We start from the raw sequence: 23,840 nt of genomic DNA, 5'->3' as shown, positions 1-23,840 counted from the left end.
GACCAATTTTGGATTTATCTATCCTCAACACTTATCTGGACATTCCCAAGTTCAAGATGTTGACGTTACAACAGCTTTTACCTCTGCTGGGCAAAGATCATTGGATGGTAACTTTAGATCTCAAGGAAGCTTACCTTCATGTGCCTATAAGACTAAGTTGCAGGAAGTATCTGCGTTTTCGAGCTGGAAATTCTCATTATCAGTTCTCTGCATTGCCCTTTGGCTTATCTACTGCGCCCAGAGTATTCACAAAGGTTCTGGCTCCAGTGATAGCTTACTTCAGGTTAAAAGGAATTCAAATCTATCCTTACTTGGACGACTGCCTGATTCTGGCTCAAGAAAAGGAAGACCTTCTACAGCATCTGGAATATGTCATAGCAGTGCTAAGATGCCTAGGGTATTCTGTGAATGAAATAAAGTGCAGTCTAGTACCCTCTCAAGACATGTGCTTTCTGGGTGTGAGACTGAATACAGCAGCCCAGATGGCCTTTTTAACCCCGGACAAACAACAGAATCTTTCCAGTTACTTCCATCAACTATCTCTTCAGTCCGGGCTGACTGCAAGGACAGTCCTTCAAGCCTTAGGGTTCATGGCATCTTGTATTCTGGTGCTTCCCAATGCCAAACTGCATATGAGGAAGCTACAATGGTATCTCAAAAATGTATGGACACAGCACTGCCAGGATTTGGACACTGTCATTCAAATAATACCTTGCATTCAAAAGGAATTTTTCTGGTGGGCTCAGGAATGTCACCTAAACAAGGGACTCTCTGTGACCCGGCCAGAGGCGAGTCAGATTCTAACGACAGATGCCTCAGACATTGCTTGGGGAGCTCATCTAAATGGAAAGTGGATACAAGACAAGTGGCCTGCCAGACTACAGCATCTACATACCAACATGAAGGAGATGTTAGCAGTCCAGTTTGCATTAATGGCTTTCAAGGAGTTACTTCTTCCAGGGCAGGTGTTGATTCTAACAGACAACACAACTGTCATGTGGTACATCAACAAACAAGGGGGAACACATTCTTACCCATTGTGCAGGCAAGCAATGATTTTATGGGAGACTGCGCTCAGCTTGCAACTAACTCTTCAGGCAAGGTTTCTGCCGGGAGCACAGAACTCCTTAGCAGATGTGTTAAGCAGACAAATCATGGATCCCCACAGTGGAAACTGGATCTTCATGTATTTCAAAAGTTGACAGTGTCCTGGGGAACTCCAGACATAGATCTGTTCGCTTCTCCACTAAACCACCAGCTGCCAAAGTTTTGCACAAAGAAGTTTCATCACACAGCTTGGAAAGTGGATGCTCTTTCTTTCAGTTGGAAAAATCTTCATGTGTATGCGTTTCCACCTCTGCCTCTTCTTCCAAAGGTGCTTCTAAAGGTCAGACAAGATAAGCCAAGGATGATTTTAATAGCTCCAGATTGGCCTCGGCAGCACTGGTACCCATTATTGAGGAGTCTGGTAAAGAAGCCTCCATGGCCTTTACCCTTGATTCCACACCTGTTGTCCCAGAGAAGGTCACCTGCTCAATGTCAAGCTTCACTCTCTTCATCTAACAGCCTGGCATATTCTGTTTTGAAAGACAGCAGGTCTCAACTTCCTCAACAAGTTTTAAATGTGATTATGGAAGCCAGGAGACCTAGTACAAGGAAAGTGTACGCAGAAAAATGGAAGAGATTTTTATTTTGGAGTGCAGCAAACAATTTGGAGATTTCTGAGCCAAATTTGAGTGTGGCTCTTCAATATCTTACTGAGTTACTGGACAAAGGTTTGTCTTTCTCTTCCATTAAGATTCATGCTGCAGCAATTTCAGCTCACTATGATTGTGACCCACCATTGTTTTCGCATCCTTTGTTCAAGCAGTTTCTTAGAGGGGCAAAGAATACAAGACCCCCGTAGAGCTCCTACTCCTGCTTGGGATCTCAATTTTGTGTTGGAAAAACTTACTCTACAACCTTTTGAGCCTGCGGCTACTGCTGACTTGAAATACTTGTCATGGAAGACTGCTTTCTTGTTGGCTATTACTTCTGCAAGAAGGGTGTCTGAGTTGCAGGCCCTTATGGCAGTAGAGCCCTTTTGATTTTCCATAAGGATAGGGTATCATTACGTACTAATCCTTCCTTTATGCCTAAGGTGGTTTCTAGTGTGGCTTTAAACCAAACTATTCATTTGCCTACTTTCTATGCAGATCCCCAAAATAAGGGGAAAAGATTTTGCACACTTTAGATGTACATAGGCAGTTGCGTTATTATTTAAGCAGGACTAAGGATTTCAGGCAGTCTCAGCAATTGTTTGTTTCTTTTGCTTTGAGTTCTCAGGGCAAGCCTGTGTCTAAGCAAACTATTTCTAAGTGGATTGGGTTTTGCATTTCATTTTGTTACTCCCATCATGGCAAGGAGATTCCAGCTGGGATTAGGCCTCATTCCACTAGGGCTACTGCCACTTCAACAGCATTTCTAAGGGGGGTGGCAACTAAGGATATTTTGGAGGCAGCTACTTGGAGTTCAGTGCATACTTTCTCTAAGCATTACCACCTTCCTCTCTACTCTAAATCTAGGGCTGGTTTTGCCACAGCTATTTTGCAAGGCATGTTGACAGCTCCTGCTTCCTTATGATTTGCCAGCCTCCCTTACCTCTGCTTTGGGATTCTACCCAATGGTTAGGACTGCAGCAATGTGGAATGAAGAACATAGTACAGTTTTGTACCTACCATAAATGTAGATGTTCGAGGATCCACATTGCTGCAGTCCAATTTACCCTCCCTCCTTCCCCTCTGTGTTTAGGGGTGGTGGTGTGGGCTAATATATATATATATATATATATATATATATATATATATATATATATATATATATATATATATATATATATTCTTGTACATTTGTATATATTGTATATATGTTTGATGCAGGGCTTTTTGGTGTTTTGGTTTGGGCCTTGTCTTTTTAGGGTCTTCTGACATCTGGGGCAAGAAAAGACTGAGGATATGACGTCGGTCATGCGCATTAGTACCCTGACGTCCTGACATCAGTCTAATGCGCCTTGACCGACGTCAGCCATATACTTTGGTATTCGGGCCGACTGGACAGCGGACTACCCAATGGTTAGGACTGCAGCAATGTGGATCCTCGAACATCTACATTTATGGTAGGTACAAAACTGTACTTTTTGGAACACAAATACAAATGCCATAGTCAAGAAAGCACACCAGAGATTGCACTTTTTAAGAAGGCTGAGGAGAGTGAATCTCCTATCAACAGTTCTCACTACCTCCTACAGAGATGCTGTAGAAAGTATCCTGACTAACAACCTCGTAGTATGATATGGAAGCTATTCTACCTCTGGGCGCAAATCCCTCTGGAGAGTGGCGAAGACAGCCGAGAGGATCATTAAGACCACCTTACCACCAATCCATAACTTTGTATTTACCTAGATGTCTCAGCAGAGCCAGAGGAATAATTAAAGACTGCACTCACTCTGCTTACAGACTTCCTGCATCTATCATCCGGAAAGTGCTTCCGAAGCATACATTGCAAAACTATGAGATTTAGGAACAGCTTCTTCCCTAATGTCATCAGGCTGCTGAACTCTGGTAACCACTACACTCCATGATGTCCACCTGGGCCAGTGGAAACTCTCAAATTGTGCTTTAACTTGATTACCATTCTCATCTAATACTTGGTGCAATATTCACCATGACTGTAACGTATAGGCCATCTAGGGCAGTAGCAATGCAGTAAAATATATCCTCTTTCAGTGCAATACATATTGTGAATTCGTAAATTAACCATAGTGCAATACTCTAATGTTCACAGTGCAATACTGAAATGCCTCTCTTGTGCGAGGATCAATGCAATGTCTTAACCAAGTATCTGTGCAATACTAAAGTCTCATTCAAGTAAGTGTTCAGTTCGAAAAGTGTTAAAGTGTGTTCCTAATTATGTGCAATATTAGTTGTTTACCTGCATGTCTGTGATGTAGTAGTTGGGTGTTATATATGTAAATGTCTGTGAAAATGGTCTATATATTGTCTGCACATTGAGTCCGGAGACATGGAGTTTCGTTCAGTTTTTGCACTTGTGTGATTTCTGAATGCCAGTAAAGTTTACTTTGACTTGACTTTGAAGATGCATAGATATTGTGTGTGTCTGTGTGTGTGTGTGTACAAAAGATCATTTGCATATGCAGTATTGGGGGCCTGTTTGTCTTTGTAGGCAGTTTCATTTAAATATGAAGTACAGACACACCAGTGTAGTAGTTTGAAGGCTGCTTCAGGACTGTTTTTGTATATGATTAACTTTTATATGTAAATAAAGGCTGCACAGTGCATACAGTACATAAAGCAAAAAAGAAGTTATGTACTTACCATAACGTTCCATGTGAGTTGTTCATCTCGCCTTCATTCTTATACATGAGTTTGGAGCCGATCTATCGGCTTCGAGTCGGCCGCTTTTACTAGCTGAAGATCTCAGAGTAGCTTGAGGCTAGGTCCCTATCCCATGATGCTCTCTGTCCTACCTCCGATGTAGTTTGCTGATCCCAGCATGTAACAGATATAACGCCCAACATATACTCCAACCGGAGTAAGAAGTCACAGAACAAGACCCACCAGACCAAAGTCTACTCCTTCTTCAAGGCCCTGGAGGGGGAAGGTGGTTGGGAATGTAAGAATGAAGGTGAGATGAACAACTCACATGTAATGTTATGGTAAGTACATAACAACTTTGTGAAGTTGTTCAATTTCGCCATTCATTCTTACATATGGGTAGCATCCCAAGTACCCTAATCCTGGGTGGCTCACTGGAGTATATTCCTGAGGACAGTGGAACCAAAAGAAGCCCTGTCCACTTTGTAATGAGTGATAAAGGTATGCGGCTTAGACCAAGTGGCAGCTGCATATATAGTGTCCAAAGGCAATCGAGACGCATAAGCACAAAAAGTGGCAACAGCCCTAGTGGAATGCGCTTTCACGCCATGCTCTAATGGTTGATTCACTGAGGAGTATGTACATTTAATGCAGTCATTTAACATTTGGAAAGGGTAACTTTAGACACTGGTAGCCCTTTCTTGGTGTCTGCATGAGAAACAGAGTTGTTCAGATTTCCTAAATTCCTTTGTCCTGTCCAAATAGAATCTCATTTGTCTGTGAACATGATAGAATGGTTTCTGAAAAAGGTTGGAAGTTCAGTAGTTTGATTCAGATTAGTCTCACAACACACCTTTGGAAGGAAGGAAGGATTAGTCCTCAGGGACACACTGTTGGGATGAAACACCAAATATGGGGGTTTGATAGACAAGGCTTGAAGCTTGGACACTGTACGTGCTGAGGTAATGGCTACCAAGAAAATTGTTTTCCAAGAGAGTAATTTTAAATGGCAGGATGATGCAAGCTCAAAGGGAGGGAGAATAATCTGTGACAGCCCAAAATTTAGATTCCAGGGAGTCAAAGGTTGTCTAATAAGGCAGCCCAAGATGAATGGTGCCCTTTTAAGAAGGCCCTACATAGTTTGTGAGACATTAGATGTTATGTAGTCCTATCTCGCTTCCATTATTACGTGTGGGTTCAGAGCAGATTCTCGGCTCCAACTCGGCTGCTTAGAAAGCCTGAAAACTTCTGATTGGCTCGTGGCTAGGAGGTATCCCATGGTGCATGAGCACATTCCCTAGATCTCGTTTGTAGCATCTTCAGTCGGAAGCTTCTTTTGGTTGGCCATGGCTAAGTGATTTAGTTCATTATTATTGCTGCTTATTAGGAGTTTTTTGCTTCGTGTGAAGTTTTATTCTGATTGCTGACAGTATTATTGTGATACCAATTTGTCTTTAACCGGATTTGACTTATTGCTGTTTTACAGATTTCTTGGGCCTGTTGGCCGTTTGTGTGTGGTTCCTGTGAGTGTGTGTTTAGACTAGACCATTTAACTTAGAGGTGCTAGTTTGTTCCCTTTTTCTTTCTTGCACTAGGTTCATTTAAGTTGGAGAACCTAGTAAAACCCCTTTTATTTTTGTTGTGGGTGTTAGGGCTAGATCTGCTTAAGTTAGAGGATCTAGTTCCTCTCCTGTTGTGCGAGTGTTTTGGTTTTTTGCTCTACTGCCATTATGTCCAAGGAACATAAAGAACATAAAACAGGGTTTAAAAAGTGTACTAAATGTTCGCAAAAAATGTCCATCACCGATGGACATAGCGTCTGTGTGTACTGCTTAGGGGCCATACATCTACAAGAAACTTGTCTCTTTTGTCATTCTTTTAGCCCTAGAGTACTCTGGGAATGGAAGAATAAGCTGATTTTAAAAGGCATGTTAAAACCTTCATTCGAGGAAGACCTAGCCAGTTCTTCCTCCTCTGCTAGGCCGCAGTCTTCTAGAAAGGATAAGAGCAAGACCTCTAAAAGGCCTTCTCCAGCCTCAACTTCCATCTCTGAACCTCCACAGAAGTTACCAAAATCGGAGTTGGCCTCTTGTCTCTTCGGCTCCACAGTCTTCGGGGCCGATTGAGATTCTGGACACGATCCTGCAGTATCGGCACCAAGTGTTTCAGTGCCGATCACTAGCAGTCCTCTTCGGAGCCAGTGTACAGACATTCCACTGGTCTCCCCTATTCTAAAATCGCCTATATTGCAGAGAACAAGGTCTCCCACACTGTCCGCCAGATCCTCCAGGAGCTTATCTGAAGAAGACATCGAGAGAGTGGTGCTCAGACTCCTCAAGCCGTTGGCCTTGCCAAAATTTTTATCGGCTGCAACCCATTCGGTCTCTGAGCCTACTCCTGCTACCGATCCTGCTCTTTTTTCTCCTCCAACCCAGATTGGGCCTTTGGAGACGATATTGTCGGTACCGACCTATAGTGGTGTTCTCGGCTCCAGCACCCCGTGTGGTTGTCTTGGAGCCGTGCGAAGTGTCTAGGGTCCGAAGCTCTTCGGTCGGACCCGAGGGGGACACTTGGAACTGACCCTCTTCGGTGTCGAGTCTTCCTCTTAGTGCGTTGGCCCGAGTGAGCTCAGACCCTACATCGTTCTCTGAGCCGATTCTTTTGGAGCCATCGGCACCTATTCTCTCTTTGGTGCCGGGGCGTTGTTCGGAGCCAGAGGAATCTGTTTTTGTGAGGATGAGGAGCATGTTGGATAGTTCATCCGTCCCACGTAGAAGTACCGATGCTATACTCCCTCAAGCGCCAACTGTGGTCTCAGCATCCTCTCTCCCCCGGGATGGCAGAGACCCACAGCCTCAGGACACCCATTTGGGTGGCCCCCGATCTTCCGAGACCTCCCCAGAGGACCCCGCTGAGGAGCCCCCTCAGAGGAGATCATGTAAGAGGAAGCATGTAGACTCCCCTGATGAGTCTGTCACATCTGACACTGACCTCGATGAGTCAGAGGTGTCCCTTAAGTCATCCTCTGAAGATGTCTCCTTTGCAGACATTTTGGAGATCCTCTGGCAGAGGCGCAGCTGGCCCATTGTTACCCCGTCCGATGAGTCAGTGTACCTGAAGGCTTTCGGGTCTCAGCCCTCAGCTTCATGGGTGTCTCCTCCATTTGATGAATTACTGGATCTTGTGAGTCAGAAAGCATGGCAGACTCCTGATGCCGTGGAACCGGTCCCCAAGAGGCCGAATAAATTTCTTTCTGCCCCTAAAGATGAAGAATTTTTATCCAAGGGCTTACCTGTTGATGCCATGGTGGTGGCGGCGACGGCCACTAAGAAGGAGCTAGCAGAAATTTCTTCTTCTATCCATTCGCCCAGTAAGGAATCCCAAATGATGGATAGGTACAGGAAGCGTATCTTCTCTTCAGCGGCTTTTACACTCCTATCGCTGAACTATCTGTCACATTTTACGAGACTTCAGAGAGATCTCCTAAAGGAGTTGGGAGATACTCTTCAGGGTACCTCTACTGAAGCAGTCCCATCTACACTGTCTGCTCAGCTGGCTACTCTCACATCCATTGTTAACTCCTCCATGCTGCTGGTCTCGTACGCAGCTGATGGTGCGACTAGGGCAGCGGGTTCAGGAGTCTCCTTAAAGAGACATTCTTGGATGCGTCCATGCAACTTTGCTGAGCCTTTCAAGTCTACATTAACCAATGCTCCTGTGGATGGATCCTCTCCTTTTGGACCCAAGGTGAAAGATACCCTCACCAGGTGTGAACAGGAAGGAAAGACTGCCATGGGAGACAGTTTACCGTTCCTTCTAGACCTTACCCTTAAGGTCAGAAGAGCGGTAAAATGTGGTTCAAGAAATCACGGAGACCTTTCTAGGATACACAGGGTGATTCCTCCTTCAGAGGCAGGGGAGGAGGAAATAATGGTAGATGTCACCCTAAAGGCAAGGAGGGCCCACAAAATCAGGGAGGTCGCGATTCCTTTTGTGACTGTCCCTATCAGCATTCCTGATGTGGAACCCGACTGTGAGTCTCTGTTGCCGATCGGGGGTCGCCTGTCCTTGTACCCGGAAGCCTGGCCAAATCTCACTCGAGACAAGTGGTTACAAGATATTATCACCAGAGGTTACTCTATACCCTTTTCCCTTCCACCACGCCCTCCCAAAAGGATCCCAGATGTACCACCCAATCACATGGATCAAGCGGCTATAGAGATAAAAAAGCTGCTATTAAAAAGTCATCCAAAAGGTCCCAGCAGACCAGACAGGATTCGGAACATACTCCAGGTTCTTTTTAGTTCTAAAAAGAACAGGAGACTGGAGACCCATCCTAGACCTCAGCAGGTTAAACGAGTATGTAAAGAAGTCCAAGTTCCGAATGGTCACTCTACAATCCATACTCCCTCTGTTAGGGAAAGACAGTTGGATGTGCTCAGTAGATCTCCAGGATGCCTGCTACCATATAATGATGGACAAAGCATCAAGGAGCTACCTATGCTTCCAGCTGGGAGCCAATCATTACCAGTTTTGGGCGCTACCCTTTGGTCTCATCATAGCCTCCCAGGTGTTCACCAAGTGCATGGCAGTAGTCACAGCTCATTTGAGGCATCAGGGAATCCAAGTCTTTCCATACGTGGACGATTGGCTCCTGACCGCCACCACCAGGCATCGTCTAGTTCAGTCGAGAGATTCCACAATCAAGCTCTGTGCCCAGTTGGGAATCTCTCTATAAACTGGGAAAAATCCTCAACTTTGCCCACTCAATCTATAACATTTATAGGAGCAAATATAGACACTGTTTCTATGACAGCCAGACTACCTACAGACAGAATACAGAATCTTGCGCAGCAAATTTACAGGATACTTCCCCTTCGAAGAGTCAAAGCGAAGGTGGTGTTGCAGCTTCTCGGAACTATGGCGTCGACCATAACCTTGGTACCTTTAGCAAGACTACATATGAGAATACTCCAATGGCTCCTGTCATCCCAGTGGTCCTTTCAGAAGTTGCCTCTACATCACCAGATTCTGATCACAGATTCTTGCAAAAAGGATCTACACTGGTGGATTCAACCAGGTCATCTTGCCACAGGGACTCCCTACTGCACCAACCCATTGCCACTGTGACCACAGATGCCTCCCAGATAGGGTGGTGGGGGCATTATCTTGGCAGGACTGTCCAAGGCACATGGCAAGATCAGGAGGCCCATCTGCATATCAATGTCCTAGAGATGAGAGCGGTGATTCTAGTGTTGCAAGCACTTCACGACTTTCTCCCTCTAGGGACGATAGCTATCCAGACCAACAACATGTCGGTGGTTTGGTATCCAAACAAACAAGGGGGGACCAGATCATACCCCTTATGTCGAGAGGCCCTGCGAGTTTGGAATTGGGCGATTTCTTCCCAACGCTTTCTCATTGCAATGCACATCCCGGGGACTTCCAGTGTGATAGCAGACAAGCTAAGCAGGGCAATATTGTTGCCTCATGAATGGTCCTTGATCCAGAAAGTATCCCATCTGATCTTCCACAAGTGGGGACAACCCTGCTGCGATCTCTTTGCCAGCCCCATCAACACCAAATGCAGCACCTTTTTCTCCCTCACCCCCCCCCCCCTCCTGGAGAGTCTCCAAGAGATGCACTCGTCCACGATTGGCCCCCGGGACTTCTTTATGCTTTTCCACTCATTCCCAAGGTCATACAGAAAGCAATGTTGTTGGGAAGCAAGATGATCCTCATCACCCCTTACTGGCCTCGTCAGATTGGTTCCCTTTTCTCGAGCCTCACCTGTTAGACTATCCATGGACTCTGGACCCAGTGCCAGACCTCCTGATACACGTCAGGTTCTCTTCACCCCAGTCTCCACACACTCAAACTGACAGCATGGCTGCTCCAGTTCCATCACTAGTCAGGCTTCATGATCTGTCTCCAGCTGTAACCCATATTATTACCTCTTCTCACAAGCCTTCGACTAGAAAATTGTATCACCATTAATAGAACAGATTTTCTATAGGGCACACAACAGAGAAGATGATCCATTTACAGCTCCCATTACTGTTGTTTCTGAGTTCCTTTCAGAACTCTTTCACCAGGGTTCAGCGGCTGCTACACTCCCGAGTTCAGTTAGCAACAGTATCTAATTTTCATACGGGGATTAATGATTCCAGTCTTGTGTCTCACAAACTGTGCAAATCCTTTCTTAGGGTTTCCATAAGACCTCCTGTGCAAGACCTCATTCCTCCCTGGGATCTGAATCTAGTCCTGTCTAGACTTACTTTGCCACCCTTTGAACCAGCCCATAGTTGTCAGCTGAAATTCTTGTCTTGGAAGACTTTTTTTTTTTTTTTTTTTTCTGGTGGCAATAACCTCAGCCAGACGAGTTTCTGAACTACAAGCCCTATCAGTTAAGCCTCCATATTTAATTTTTCACAAAGACAGGGTTTCTCTCCGGACCAATCCTTCCTTTATTCCTAAAGTCTGTTCTCAATTTAACTTAAACCAAACAGTTGAATTGCCAGTGTTCTTCCTTAATCACACCAATAAAGCAGAGTATACATTCCACCAATTGGATGAGCATAGCCAACTGCGTTTCTATATCCACAGGACCAAAGGATTTAGAAAATCAGAACAGTTCGTTTCTTTTGCTGAGGCAAGAATGGGCTTGCCAGTTTCCAAGGTCACAATGTCGAACTGGATCTCTAGTTGTATTTCCATTATTTACACTTCTCAGGGAAAGGAGTTACCCTTTAAAGTCAAAGCACATTCTACCAGGTCCTTTTCTACTTCTGCTGCCTTCCAAGCCAGGACACCCATTGATAATATATGTGCAGCAGCAACATGGGCTACTCCTCATACCTTCATTTCCCATTATAAATTGGATTTAACTTCCAGGGGTAGAGCCTCGTTTGGTTCCACGGTACTCAAGAGTATTTTCCAGTGAGCCACCCATTGAAGATGCTAGGGATGCTGTCCCACACGTAGTAATGGAGGCGAGATAGAACTACATAACATAAAGAAGTTATGTACTCACCATAACGTTCCATGTATGTAGTCCATCTCGTCGAACATCATTACGAACCCACCCACCAGCCCGCTTCCTGGAGGATCTGGAAACGGTTTTTCCTTTTCTACAGTGGTTTATACCATAAGGGCGCCTTTATTACAGTTTATTCTTCCCGACCTTTGTTCTTTTTCCTGTCTTATTCTGATAGACTAGTAGCAAGCAAGATCTGGGGAATGTGCTCATGCATCATGGGATACCTCCTAGCCATGAGCCAATCAGAGGTTTTCAGGCATTCTAAACGGCCGAGTCAGAGCTGAGGATCTGCTCCGAACCCACACGTAATAATGTTCTGCGTGATGGACTTACATACATGGAAAGTTATGGTGAGTACATTGTTAGAACCTTCCGATCCAAGATGGAAATTCGAAATTGCAGCCAATTGAACTCTTATAGTGGTAGCTGCAGCACCTTCATGAAAAAGCTTAGACAGAAATTCCAGAATACTAGCAATCAGGGCAATGTAAGGATCAATATTATTCTGGGAGGCCCAAAAAGCAAAATCACTTCCATTTGCTGGCATACAACTTTCTAGTGGAAGCTTTATGCAAAGATACAAGAATATGCTGTACCTCCGAGGAAGTGTTGTGTGACCTGGCTAGGTTGGGAATCAGAGTAGCCAAGCTGTCAGTCTGAGGGAATGAAAAGAGGGATGAAGGGCCCTTGACAAATGTGTCAGCAGGTCTGGAACTGGGTCCAGAATCAAAGGTTCCTCCAGTTGATAAAGTCGAAGGAAGGGAAGCCAAATCTGTCGAGGCCAAAAAGGGGCTATTAAGATTACAGTCCTTCCCAGGGCTTTGGCTTTCTTCAGAATCGGGGGAGTTGGTGGAAAGGCATATAGGAGTCCTGGGGGCCAATGGGGGCCAATCGTGTACTAGTGAGTCCCTTGGGCTGTCCCCTGGTGGGGGATTCAGGGCAAAGTAGCTTCTGCATTTGGCATTCGTAGGGAATGCAAACAGGTCACAGCAAGGCTGGCCCCATCTGTGGAAAGTAGTCTCCGCAACCTCGTCTTTGAGAGACCACTCGTGCATTAACAGAATGGCTCTGCTCAGTTTGTCCGCGATCACGTTGGATTTCCCTGGGATATGCGTTGCTGTCAGAAAGCGCCCGTTGGATACCGCCCACTGCCAAATTCTCAAGGCCTCTCAACATAAGGGTTAAAACTTGGTTACCCCTTGCTTGTTGGTGTACCTGACCACAGACATCTCTGTATCGCAATCGTCTGTAGAGGAAGAGAGTTTTGGAAGTGCTGCAACTCCAAAAGTACCACTCTCTGCTCCAGAACAATGATGTGCAGCTGTGACTCTCTCTGACCAGGTGCCTTGGGCTGTCCGTCCCTGAAAAAGCCCCACCCCCCCACCCTATCAGAGAAGAGTCCGTGGTCACCGTGGCTGACCATGGGGAGAAACAAATGGTCGACCTACTGTAACCTGGTGGCTCGTCAACCAACAGTGAAGATCCTTCTTGCAAGAGTCTGCAATCAAGATTAAGAATGACATCGGAAGTTGTTGGTAAGACCACTGAGTGAAGAGTAACCATTGAAGAATCCCCGTGTGCATACGTCCCAGAGGAACTGCTATGAGCGTAGCTGCCATGGTACCTAGTAGTTTCAATACTTGAGTTGCCGGTACATTTTTTCTCTGCAAAATGTGTGATCCCTGGTTTCGAAGAGTGGCTATTCTGTCCAGAGGCAATTTTACTGTGGTGGTGTCTAATTCTGCTCCGATTAAAGGAGATACGCTGCGATGGCGACAACGGAGACTTGTTGAACTTTATAGTTGTGCCTAACTGACAGCAGAGATTGTGTGTGTAATATCTGGACAGAATTAGTTTATGCCTGGAGGTGGCAGTAAGGAGCCAGTCGTCCAGATACAGAAACACTTGGAATCCTAGATGCCTCTTGAGCCGTAACCACTGCCATGCATTTGGTAAACACTCTGGGGGCTGTTGCGAGTCCAAAGGGCATTGCCCGGAATTGGTAGTGACTGGTTCCCAGCCGGAAATGCAAATGATCTCTGGACGGTCTGGCCATTTTGATATGGTAGTACGCATCCTTGATCTATAGAGCACATCCAATCGCCCATTCCAAGGAACAGGAGGGATCGACTGAAGCGTGCCCATCCTGAACTTCTCCTTTACAAATGTGTTGAGTCTGCTGAGATCTAAGATGGGCCTCCAGTCCCCTGTCTTTGGAACTAAAAAGAATCTGGAGTAAGTTCCAGATCCTATCTGATCTGCTGGGACTGGCTGGATGACTCTCTATTTTCCTGCAGCTTCTGGATTTCTATGGTTGCTTGATCCTTGAGACTGGGTGGAACGTCTGGGATTTTCTTTCGAACAGGTGGGGTTTCTAAGAATGGGATGATGTAACCTCTGGTAACAATGGTTTGTACTCAAGAATCTCTTGTAATTCTAGCCATCCATCCGGATACAAAGACAAGCGACCCCCGACTGCCTTTAGAGTAGGACAGTCTGGCCTCCTTTCAGGAGCACTAGTAGGGCTTACCAAAGAACTGATCCCTGTCACCCTGTTTTTTGGACCCCCTCTACCACCGGGGCGGTGTCTTCTATTACCCCCTCCTCTGCCCCTGGAGGGGGGTTCACTACGTGTGTTCTGGATAGCTCCTTGGGACTTCCAGAACCACATTTTTCCACCTTTCTGCCCTTTTGGGGTATGGTCTGGTAGGGGTGGAAAAATGAACTCCTATAGTAGATGGTCTTTCCATCTTGCTCACACCTAGTGAGAGTCTCCTTGACTTTGGGCCCGAAAAGAGACGAGTCATGAAATGGGGTGTTTACAAAGGAAGACTTGAAGGCTTCCACAAAGGAGCATAAGCGCATCCAGGAATGTCTCCGAAGTGCTGTTGCTGAACCTGTTGCTCGACTCGAACCATCGGCTGCATAGGAAATGAGCTACATAGATGAGTTAACTATGGAATTAAGGGTATTAAGCTGGGCTGTCACATTCTCAGAGACACCTCTATCTGTACTACCCTGCAGAGTATCTCTGAGCTCTTTTAGGAGATCTCTTTGAAGACCGGTAAAATGGGTCAAGTAGTTGAGCGATCGCATAGCAAAGGTCGCAGAACTAAAGATGCGTTTCCCATACCTGTCCATAGTCCTGGAATCTCTATTAGGAGGATGGACAGTAGAAGAGGTTTCGGACATCTTTTTCTTGGTGGCCGCCGCCACCACCATGGCATCAACCAGAACTCCCTTAGTGAGGAACATCTTATCTTGGTATCAGGAGACTCCCACGTCCTTAATTCCATTAGTTCATCGAAGGGCGGAGTCACCCAGGAGGTGGAAGGTTGAGATCTAAAGGCCTTCAGGAGCACCGACTCATCCTCAGTAGGGCTAACTGACTGCCAGTCACCCCTCTGCTTAAGGACCTCCAGGATGTCTGCAAAAGAGATATCCTCTGAGGGGGACCATTCTGACTCCTCTAAGTTGGTGTCTGATGTCAAAGACTCCTGCGGGGAGTCTAAATGCCTCCTCTTCCAAAGTTTCTTCCTGGGAACCTCATCAGTGGGGGCTTCTGGTGAGGTCTCAGTAGAACAAGGGTCACCCAGTGAGGTTACCTGAGGCTCTGGGTCTCGATGCTTCACGGGGACCTGCGATGTACAGGCAGAAAGCAGCACTTTAGGGGAGGAGGAGGAGGAGGGCCCTGATGTGTGTGTCTTGGATGACATAACCCCCCCTCATAGCATCGAAGGCTCCACTACTCCGAGCCGAGAAAGCTGCCGGTTCCAAAGAAGACTGCAATATCCCTGGTGCTGAGACAGTGGGCTCCGAGCCAGAGGAAAGAGCCGAGCTCATCCACGCCAATGCTCCAAGAGGAAGGGTCATAACTGACGCATCGGTTCAAACCCCCCCCCCCCCTGGAGCCGACCAGAGAGTGTCGGCTCTAAGACTTTTCAAAACGGCACCGAAGAAGTCATGGTTGACTGACTGAGCCGATAGCACTGGAATAGGCCTTGGCTCCAAAGGCTCCACACTTTGAAGAATAGAGATCTTAAGGTCTCTGAGAACGGCTTTGAAACACTGGCTCGGTGCATGGCACCAAAGACTGCGGAGCCAGTGACCGCACCTTCACAGCAAGACTCTGAACCGATGACTTGGGCTCCAAGGAAGCTTTGGAGGACTTAGACCCCTTTCGATGACTTGGAGGTCTGGTCAGCCTTGTCCAAGGACTGCTGAACATATGGCTTCAGTAAGTCTCTATCCACCAACTTTCTTCTTCTTTCAAGCAAAACCAGTCTACTGAAAGAATGGCAGATCGAGCAACCCTCCTGGAGGTGAACTGGTTCCAACCATAGACACAATTTACGTGGGAATCCGTGATTAACATTTTCTGCCCGCATTTTGGGCACTTCTTAAAGCCTGATTTCTGTTTTTCTTTTGATCAGCCATACTTGCCAAGAAAAACAACAGTATGCACCAATCCGAAGAATTATTTTACTTTAAGACAACAGCACACACACACACTGCAAACTCTCAACTGTAAAAAGAGAAGCACAGAAAGCTAAGAATAACTAGAAAGGCTATCTAAGTAACACGCTAAATAGATATTTAAACTAGCGAAAAGCCAACTATAAATCCCAGCTGTTAAAAGAACTATCTAAACACACGCAAATAGCTGGATAGGGAACTATAAAACTAAGGCACAGCCAAAGGCCTAAGAGCAGCCGCTCTTAAAAGGATGAAATCTCGTCAAAACAACAAAAACTGAGCTAAACCAAGGCTAACTAGCCCAACAAACAGTTTAAACAGAAAACTAGCCAAAAACTTGGCTATATACAATATGTAAGAAAATTTTTTTCACAAACTGGCCCAAGCTCTCAAACGACCTCTGATCTGTTGCAGCGACAAACTAGATCTGAGGTAGGATGGAGAGCATTATGGGATAGGGACCTGGCCTCGAGCTACTCTTGAGATCTTCAGCTAGTAAAAGCGACCGAATCAGAGCCGATAGATGGGCTCCGAACCCATGTGTAAGAAATGAATGGTGAGATTGAAGAACTTCACATCTACAGTTTCCTCCCATTTTGAGCAGTAAGAATTCTTATTAAATTGGTGTTGATGAACGTTTTGTACTAGTTTCAACCATCTTGTGTGACAGCTTGGTAAAGATGTCCTTGTGTCTACTGATATTAGACGGTCTCTTAACATCAAGTAGGAGCAGGGGTGCAGCGGTTAATGTTGTCTCCTCACAGCAAGAGGTTCTCTGGTTTGATTCTTGGCTGGGGTGCGATCTGTGCAGAGTCTGCATGTCCTTCTGCATTCACGTGGGCTTCCTCCGGGTACTCTGGTTTCCTCCCACATTCCAAAGATGTGCGTCTGGAGTGTTTCTCCCCAGGCCTTTTTTGAAAATAGTCTGTCCTAGTTGGACTTTCCAGGTCAACAAATGTTAATTAAATAAATGAAATAAAAATCACCAGGCTGCCGTTTTATATCTTGACTCCTTTCTGAAAATATATCTTTCTTATACTGATGACTTGAGGGTAGGTGATGCTAATTTGCTCTGTAAAATCTTTATTTGGACGAATGTAGAAAAAAAAAATCTATGTTTAATATGTTGAAGTAAATGCCAACTTCTGTACTTCCCAAAACAGGACAAAGAAGCAGGATTCCACAGGGGTTTCTGCTGGGTTGGATTCTCCACAGAAGAAGGTCTTCAAAATGCACTAATGAGGGATTCGCACACAGTAGAAGGAACAAAGGTAAGGTTACAGCGATGGCTTTATTTGACTATGTCTTACATTTTTGGTGGTGGCAATGTACTGCAGCCAGTTAACCCAACTAAATCTTTCTGATGGATGTGTTGGACTGTGACTTGGCAGGGTTGCTGGAGTTAAACTGCAGTATGTTATTGGACAGGCTAATACCATATTTGTATACACTCCTATTAAAAAAAAAAAAAAAAAACAATCTGACTCATTAGTTGGTGTACTTTTTACCCAATTAGTTATACTAGGATACAAAGAAATGCCTCCTTTCAGTAAATGGTGGAGGAGGCAGACTTAGTTAAGGCTAGTATTAATATACAGAGCAAGATCTGGTGCATCACACAATGCAGTGCAATTATTTATGGTGTTTCTCATCTTCTGTCATGAAAAGAAAATGGAGACTCTGATAGTACTTCTAGCACTAGAGTAGGGGGTGTGGAACATAGCAGAAACAAGAAGCACTCTACTGTTAGCTGTGTTCAGCCCAACTGTTTGGGTGAAATGTTACTTGCATGTCATAGGCATAGTCCTAAAATCTTTGTTTCAGCTTTGTTGTTTTAATATCATAGCATTTATTAATAAGTGTTGTTCATTTACCCATAAAAAAATTGTTATGACTGATTCAGATGTTCTTCATGTTTCACTGTTGCAGTCATTACATTTGGGCAATCCTGCTGGCAGGTTGCCCTCAGTCGGCTTGAATTCCAAAGTCCTGGGTCCTGCGTCGGCTGCTGTCGCCCCTCCCCTGACGTCAGGTCGTCAGGGATATAAAAGATGCGGCCGACGCCATTTTCTTTAGTCTTTCTTGCCGCGCGGTGCCCGAAGTAGAAGCAGTTCGCAAGTGCCGGTCGGCTGACTCATGAGATTTTCGTGTTCGAGTTTCAGATACGAAGTCTTCAATAAAGCTAAGAGTACCCCGTTGGGGAATCGTTTTTCTTGCTCCAGACTGATGTCAGAAAAAGTAAATAATTGTGTTTCTTGTGGAAAGCAAACGCCTCATAAGGATTTTCATTCTTACTGTATTCCTTGCCTAGGCCCTGATCACAACGTTTCTAGTTGTCGGTTTTGTGCTAGATTTAACCAACGCACTATTAAGTGTCGGTATGATTTTGCCATAAACTATTTTGGACGTCGGTTTAATTATCCAGAAATGTCGGATAGCCATCCAACTACCGGAGTTCACAAAAAACGCAAAGAAAAGGAGAGAGATAGACAACCGAGGCCCAAAACCGACGACGAAGCTTCTCCTAAGCCAGTCGCCGGTTCTCAGTGAGGCACTTTTGCAGCCCCTGACGCCCACTACTTTAGAGTCGTAGGCCACTACCGTCTCCCACGTGGAGTCAGCCATGCCACTGGAAACTCACGGTATTGGAGCCTCGGATACGATTCCTTCAGATGGGTCCGGAGCCGCTGAGCAGGCAGCGGCTTCTGAGGGGGTATTCAGACCTAAACATCTTTATATTAAATTGACTTCAGCTTCAAAGGCAAAGACTAAAGCACCTTCTAAAGCAAAGAAACAAACTCAAGAGCCACGTGGTCAGGCCTCTGTGCCCAAAAAACAGATGCTCAAAATGGCCGAAGGCTTGATTACCTTGATCAGGGGTTCCCATCCCCCTCCTGATAAGAGGCCTAGGCAAGAGACTGACTATGAATCTTCAGATCAGGTTTCCATTTCTTCTGATCAGGAATATTCTCTTCCCCCCTATGAGGATTCTGATGCTGAAGAATCTAGCTTCTCCTCCAGAGGACTATTCTTTTGGAGAAACCTTGCATACCATGAAGGGAGCATTTCAACTGGGAGAGCCAAGATTTTTCAGAATCTAAAAAGTGGCTCAGGGATTTCCTTTTACTACCTCAACACAGACCACTAGCCATTCCAACTGTGTTAGACATTGTAGATGATGTGTTTTCGGAGTCTAGTCTTATCCCTGACTCCTTACCTCCAGCTCCTGTTAAGCCTGACAGATATTACAGGGTTCCTGACTCTCATAAATTCCTGTTTAAAAACCCTGCTGCAAACCCAGAAACTATTTCTCAGGGTCCCAAAGGAGTTAAGGCTTCCGCTGCAAAAAACCCTACCCCCTCAGACAGAGATTCTAAGGCACTGGATAGATGGGGAAAAAAGGTTTATACATCTGCTACCCTGGCTATAAGGGCCTTAAACTGTCCGTTTCATATGCTCAAATATCAGCAACATGTCATGGCAATTGCTTGAACAGAAAATGTTGTTAAACTCTGAATGTGCAGAAAAGAAGGAAATGCAGGATTTATTGCATGCAGCTGAACAAGTTGGAAAGCATACTTTGCAATGTTTTTTTGATTCTTTGGAGGCCTCCTGCAGGGCCGCAGTTACGGGCTTTGTAATTAGGAGGCATGCTTGGTTAAAGGAACAAAATCTGCCTGATCATGTCAAAGTTAAATTATTAGATGCACCTTTACAGCATGATACTTTGTTTGGTGTTAAGGCAGAAGAGGTGTTAAAAAAAAATGGAGGACAAAGCTAAATCTATGCAAACGGTCAAAGATTTCTTACAAGTACAGCCACCTAGGTTTAGCAGACACTGGCCAACAAATAATTGGTCCTTTCCTGTGTCAGACAGACCTCAAAGGGGCAGATCCAGACGCCCTAGAGGCATATCCCAGGCGCAAGGTTCATACAGGTCAAAGCAATGGGGTGCTTCTACCTCCAAAGTTGGAGAAGACAAATTGCAACCATACAGGAAACAGTCCCAATGACTTCCCCCTGCCTGCACCAAGAACTTATCTCCTGGCAGCACCCTTAGGGTGAAAATTAGCACTTTTTTCTCAAAATTGGCACATAACCCAGGACAAGTGGGTTCTAAATATTGTGTCACAAGGCTGCAAGTTCCATTTCTTTACCCTGCCAAAGGCAAACAGCTGGCCAGATCTGCCAAAAAATCAATGGGCAGAGGCACAAAAACAAGTCTTATCCCTCATGGACATGGGGTCCATTCAACAAGTACCAGAGCAAGAGCAGGGACAAGGATTTTACTCAAGACTGTTCTTGGTACCCAGAAAGGACAAGGCCTGGAAGCCAATACTGGACCTATCTATTCTGAACACATTCCTGGATATACCAAAATTCAAGATGTTGACTTTGCAGCAGCTTCTGCCCATGCTGGGCAAGAACACTTGGCTTATGACTTTAGACCTAAGAGGCATACCTGCATGTCCCAATCAGACAAATATGCAGAAGATACCTCAGATTCAAGGCTGGCTCAAGGCATTACCAATTCTCTGCACTGCCCTTTGGCTTATCTACTACGCCCAGGGTCTTTACAAAGTGCCTGGCACCAATAATTGCATTCTGCAGACAAAGAGGAATACAAATATATCCTTACTTGGACGACTGTCTAATTCAAGCAAAGAACAAGGACTTTTCTTCTACAGCATCTGGCATTTGTGAAAAGACTTCCAACATGCCTAGGGTACACAGTCATTGAAAAGAAATCAAAACTAGTACTCTCTCAAGAGATAATATTCCTGGGTGCGAGCTTAAGTAGAAGTGCCCCGATGGCTTATCTCACGCCAGACAAACAAAGGCAACTGACTACCTATTTCAAAATGTTGGCAACAAAGGCCCAGTTATCTGCAAGAAAAATTCTGCGGGCTTTGGGCTTCATGGTATCCTGCATCCTGCTAATTCCATATGCAAGACTGCATATGAGGAAACTTCAATGGTACCTAAAAAGTGTTTGGACTCAACATTGCCACAGCCTGGAAACTATGATTACTCTCATTCCCTGCCTGCAACAAGAGTTTCGTTGGTGGGCAAAGGCTTGTCACCAAAACAAGGGACAGCCATTCACATTACCCCCAGCCAGGCAGACACTAACAACGGATTCATCAGATTATGCCTGGGAGGCCCACGTGGCAGGAAGATGCATTCAGGGCACATGGACCTCAAACCAAATGCATCTACATATCAATCAAAAAGAGATGCTAGCTGTTCAGAATGCCCCGACAGCCTTCAAGAGCCTACTTCATTCAGGACAGCTACTGATAAAGACAGACAACACCACGGTCATGTGGTATATAAACAAGCAGGGGGGCACAAATTCTTATCCCCTTTGCAGACTAGCCATGACTTTGTGGGACACAGCATTGACTTACCAAGTACATCTGCAGGCACAATTCCTGCCAGGAAGGAAAAATACTCTGGCAGACGAACTAAGCAGAAACCTCATGGATCCCCACGAGTCCAGCTGGATCCACAAGTCTTCAGCATGATAACAAGGAAATGGGGATGCCCGGACATAGATCTATTTGCTACTTAACTGAGATGCGGGACAAAGGCCTATCTTTTTCATCTATTAAAATTCATGCCTCTGCCATTTCGGCTCATTACAATGCAGAGCCACCAATCTTTTCTCATCCCTTATTAAAGCAGTACCTCAGAGGAGCCAAAAATGTAAGTCCTCCAGGGAGATCACCAATGCCTGCATGGGACCTTAACTATGTCTTGGAAAAACTCACCCTGCCTCCTTTTGAGCCAGCTGCTACTGCTGATATAAAGTTTTTATCTCGGAAAACAGCATTGCTCCTAGCAATAACTTCTGCAAGACGAGTTTCAGAGCTACGGGCACTTATGGCTGTGGAACCTTTTATCATTTTTTGTCCAGACAGGGTCTCCCTGAGGACAAACCCAACATTTATGCCTAAGGTGGTGTCCAGTGTGGCTCTTAACCAAACTATTCATCTGCCAACTTTTTATCCAAATCCACAGAACAAGGGGGAGAGAATTCTGCATTCTTTGGATGTACACAGACAGCTTAGATTCTACTTGGACAGAACAGTTAGTTATGTACTCACCATAACAATCGATGTATGTGGTCCATCTCGCCTACATTCATTACTGATGGGTTCGGAGCCGACAATCGGCTCCGACTCTGCCGACTATTTTCAAGCACAAAGTCTCTAATTGGCTGGGCTAACTGGTATCCCAGGATGCAACTCTCCCAAACCCCCAGATCTTGTTTGCATAAATCACAACCACTCCACACACACCAACCTTACTAAGAGGATTACCATCCCCAGGAGGGGAAAAAATAAACAGATTCTGAAGGGTCTCAAAACAACTATCCTCCAAATACTTCAGGCAGGGGGCAGGTGGGAGGGTATGTAAGAATGTAGGCGAGATGGACCACATACATCGATCGTTATGGTGAGTACATAACTAACTGATGTTATGTGGTCCTATCTCGTCTACATTCATTACTGATGGGACAGCGTCCCTAGCTCCCCTAACTCGGGAGGCTCATAGGAAAACACTCCTGAGAACTGTGGAACCAAAGGAAGCCCGGCCTCTAGGTGACACGTCCAGTTTGCAATGAGAGATAAAGGTATGATGAGAAGCCCATGTGGCCGCAGCACAGATGTCGTCCAAGGAAAGCCTGGCATGATATGCTACTGAAGTCGAGACCGCCCTAGTTGAATGAGCCTAGACTGAAAATGGTAAGTTTCTGCCTGCTGAAGAGTAAGCAAAGGTAATGCAATCCTTAATCCATCTGGAAATAGTGCACTTGGAAACAGAGGTACCCGCCCTGTTCTCCGAAAAAGAGACAAACAATTGGTCTGATTTTCTTGACTGTTTAGTCATGTGTAAATAGAATCTTAGTTGTCTATGCACATCCAATTGATGAAATTTGTACTCCGCCTTTATTTTTCCTCAATAAACTTTTTATTGATTTATAATAAAGTACAATTTAGGAGTTGACTTGTATATAAAACAACTTGTTTTAAGCAAATTTGCAACTCATATATACCTTAAAAAGTGAACAGAATAAAATAACATCACTAAATATGTACAATATATACAATAGGTAACCATAAAGTAGAGATAACTAAAAATACAATTTCTGTGAATTAAAAATAATCCAAATTTGGGTATAAGAATTAACTAGAATATCAGACCAAGTGAATAAGTTAAGGTACTAATTATTGATAATACTTAAAACCTTCTCTAATACTAAATTTTTGAAAGCCATTTTTTTTGGACTCTGAGCATCAATGTATAAGTAAGCCATTTTTTGGAAAATATCCCATTTCAATTTGGTACGATCAAGCCAGTTTTGAGTTATGTAAAGCTTTATTAAAGAGCAAATAAAAATAATAACTTGAGTGTCAAATTTGGAGAGATAAATGGTCGGTATATGAAGAATAGCAATTTCCCATGACAGTGTAGATTTATGATATCCCATTCTCTGTAGTCTAACTTTCAAAGAGGTCCATAATCTATGGGAAAAATGACAATACCATAGAATATGTAAAAGGTCCGCTTGTGGATAAGAACAACATGGGCATAATGAGGATTTGTTGGGGTTAAATTTGTTTAATTTATAAGGAGTGTAATAAACATCATTGTGTGTCATTAATTGTGTGTACAATAGTTTCTTAAATGGAATAAATTCCCTAGTATATCTTATTGCCAAAAGTTTTTGATTCTCAGTTATTCGAGAATTATATTTTAACCAGCTATCGGAGAAAAGACAATTCTGATCCAGCACTAGATTTTTTATTAATTTATAGGATCTTGATATCGTTTTATCTGATGAAGATAATGTTTTAATTATCGTATTTAGATTATTTAATTTATGTTCTATAAGTTCTATGGGTTCATATTTACCTACAATTACTTCTCTTAATTGGCGTAAT

The 23,840-nt window shown here is 44.6% G+C and overlaps 1 protein-coding gene across 1 annotated transcript in view; it reads left to right on the top strand.

Moving 5' to 3' along the window:
* LOC122804273 (SRA stem-loop interacting RNA binding protein) overlaps positions 1-23,840 on the top strand; it is a 310,845-nt gene that overhangs the window by 103,500 nt on the left and 183,505 nt on the right. Inside the window, exon 3 of the mRNA XM_044074051.1 lies at positions 17,052-17,159. Within this exon, the coding sequence (XP_043929986.1) occupies positions 17,052-17,159 (108 nt within the window). The remainder of the gene's footprint in view (positions 1-17,051; positions 17,160-23,840) is intronic.

Source organism: Protopterus annectens, chromosome 6.part0 (genome assembly GCF_019279795.1).
Source record: "Protopterus annectens isolate FY-2018-M chromosome 6.part0, PAN1.0, whole genome shotgun sequence".
Classification (NCBI taxonomy): domain Eukaryota; kingdom Metazoa; phylum Chordata; order Ceratodontiformes; family Protopteridae; genus Protopterus; species Protopterus annectens.
Note: the sequence above shows the minus strand (reverse complement) of the source record. Positions and strands in the feature narration are given on the sequence as shown.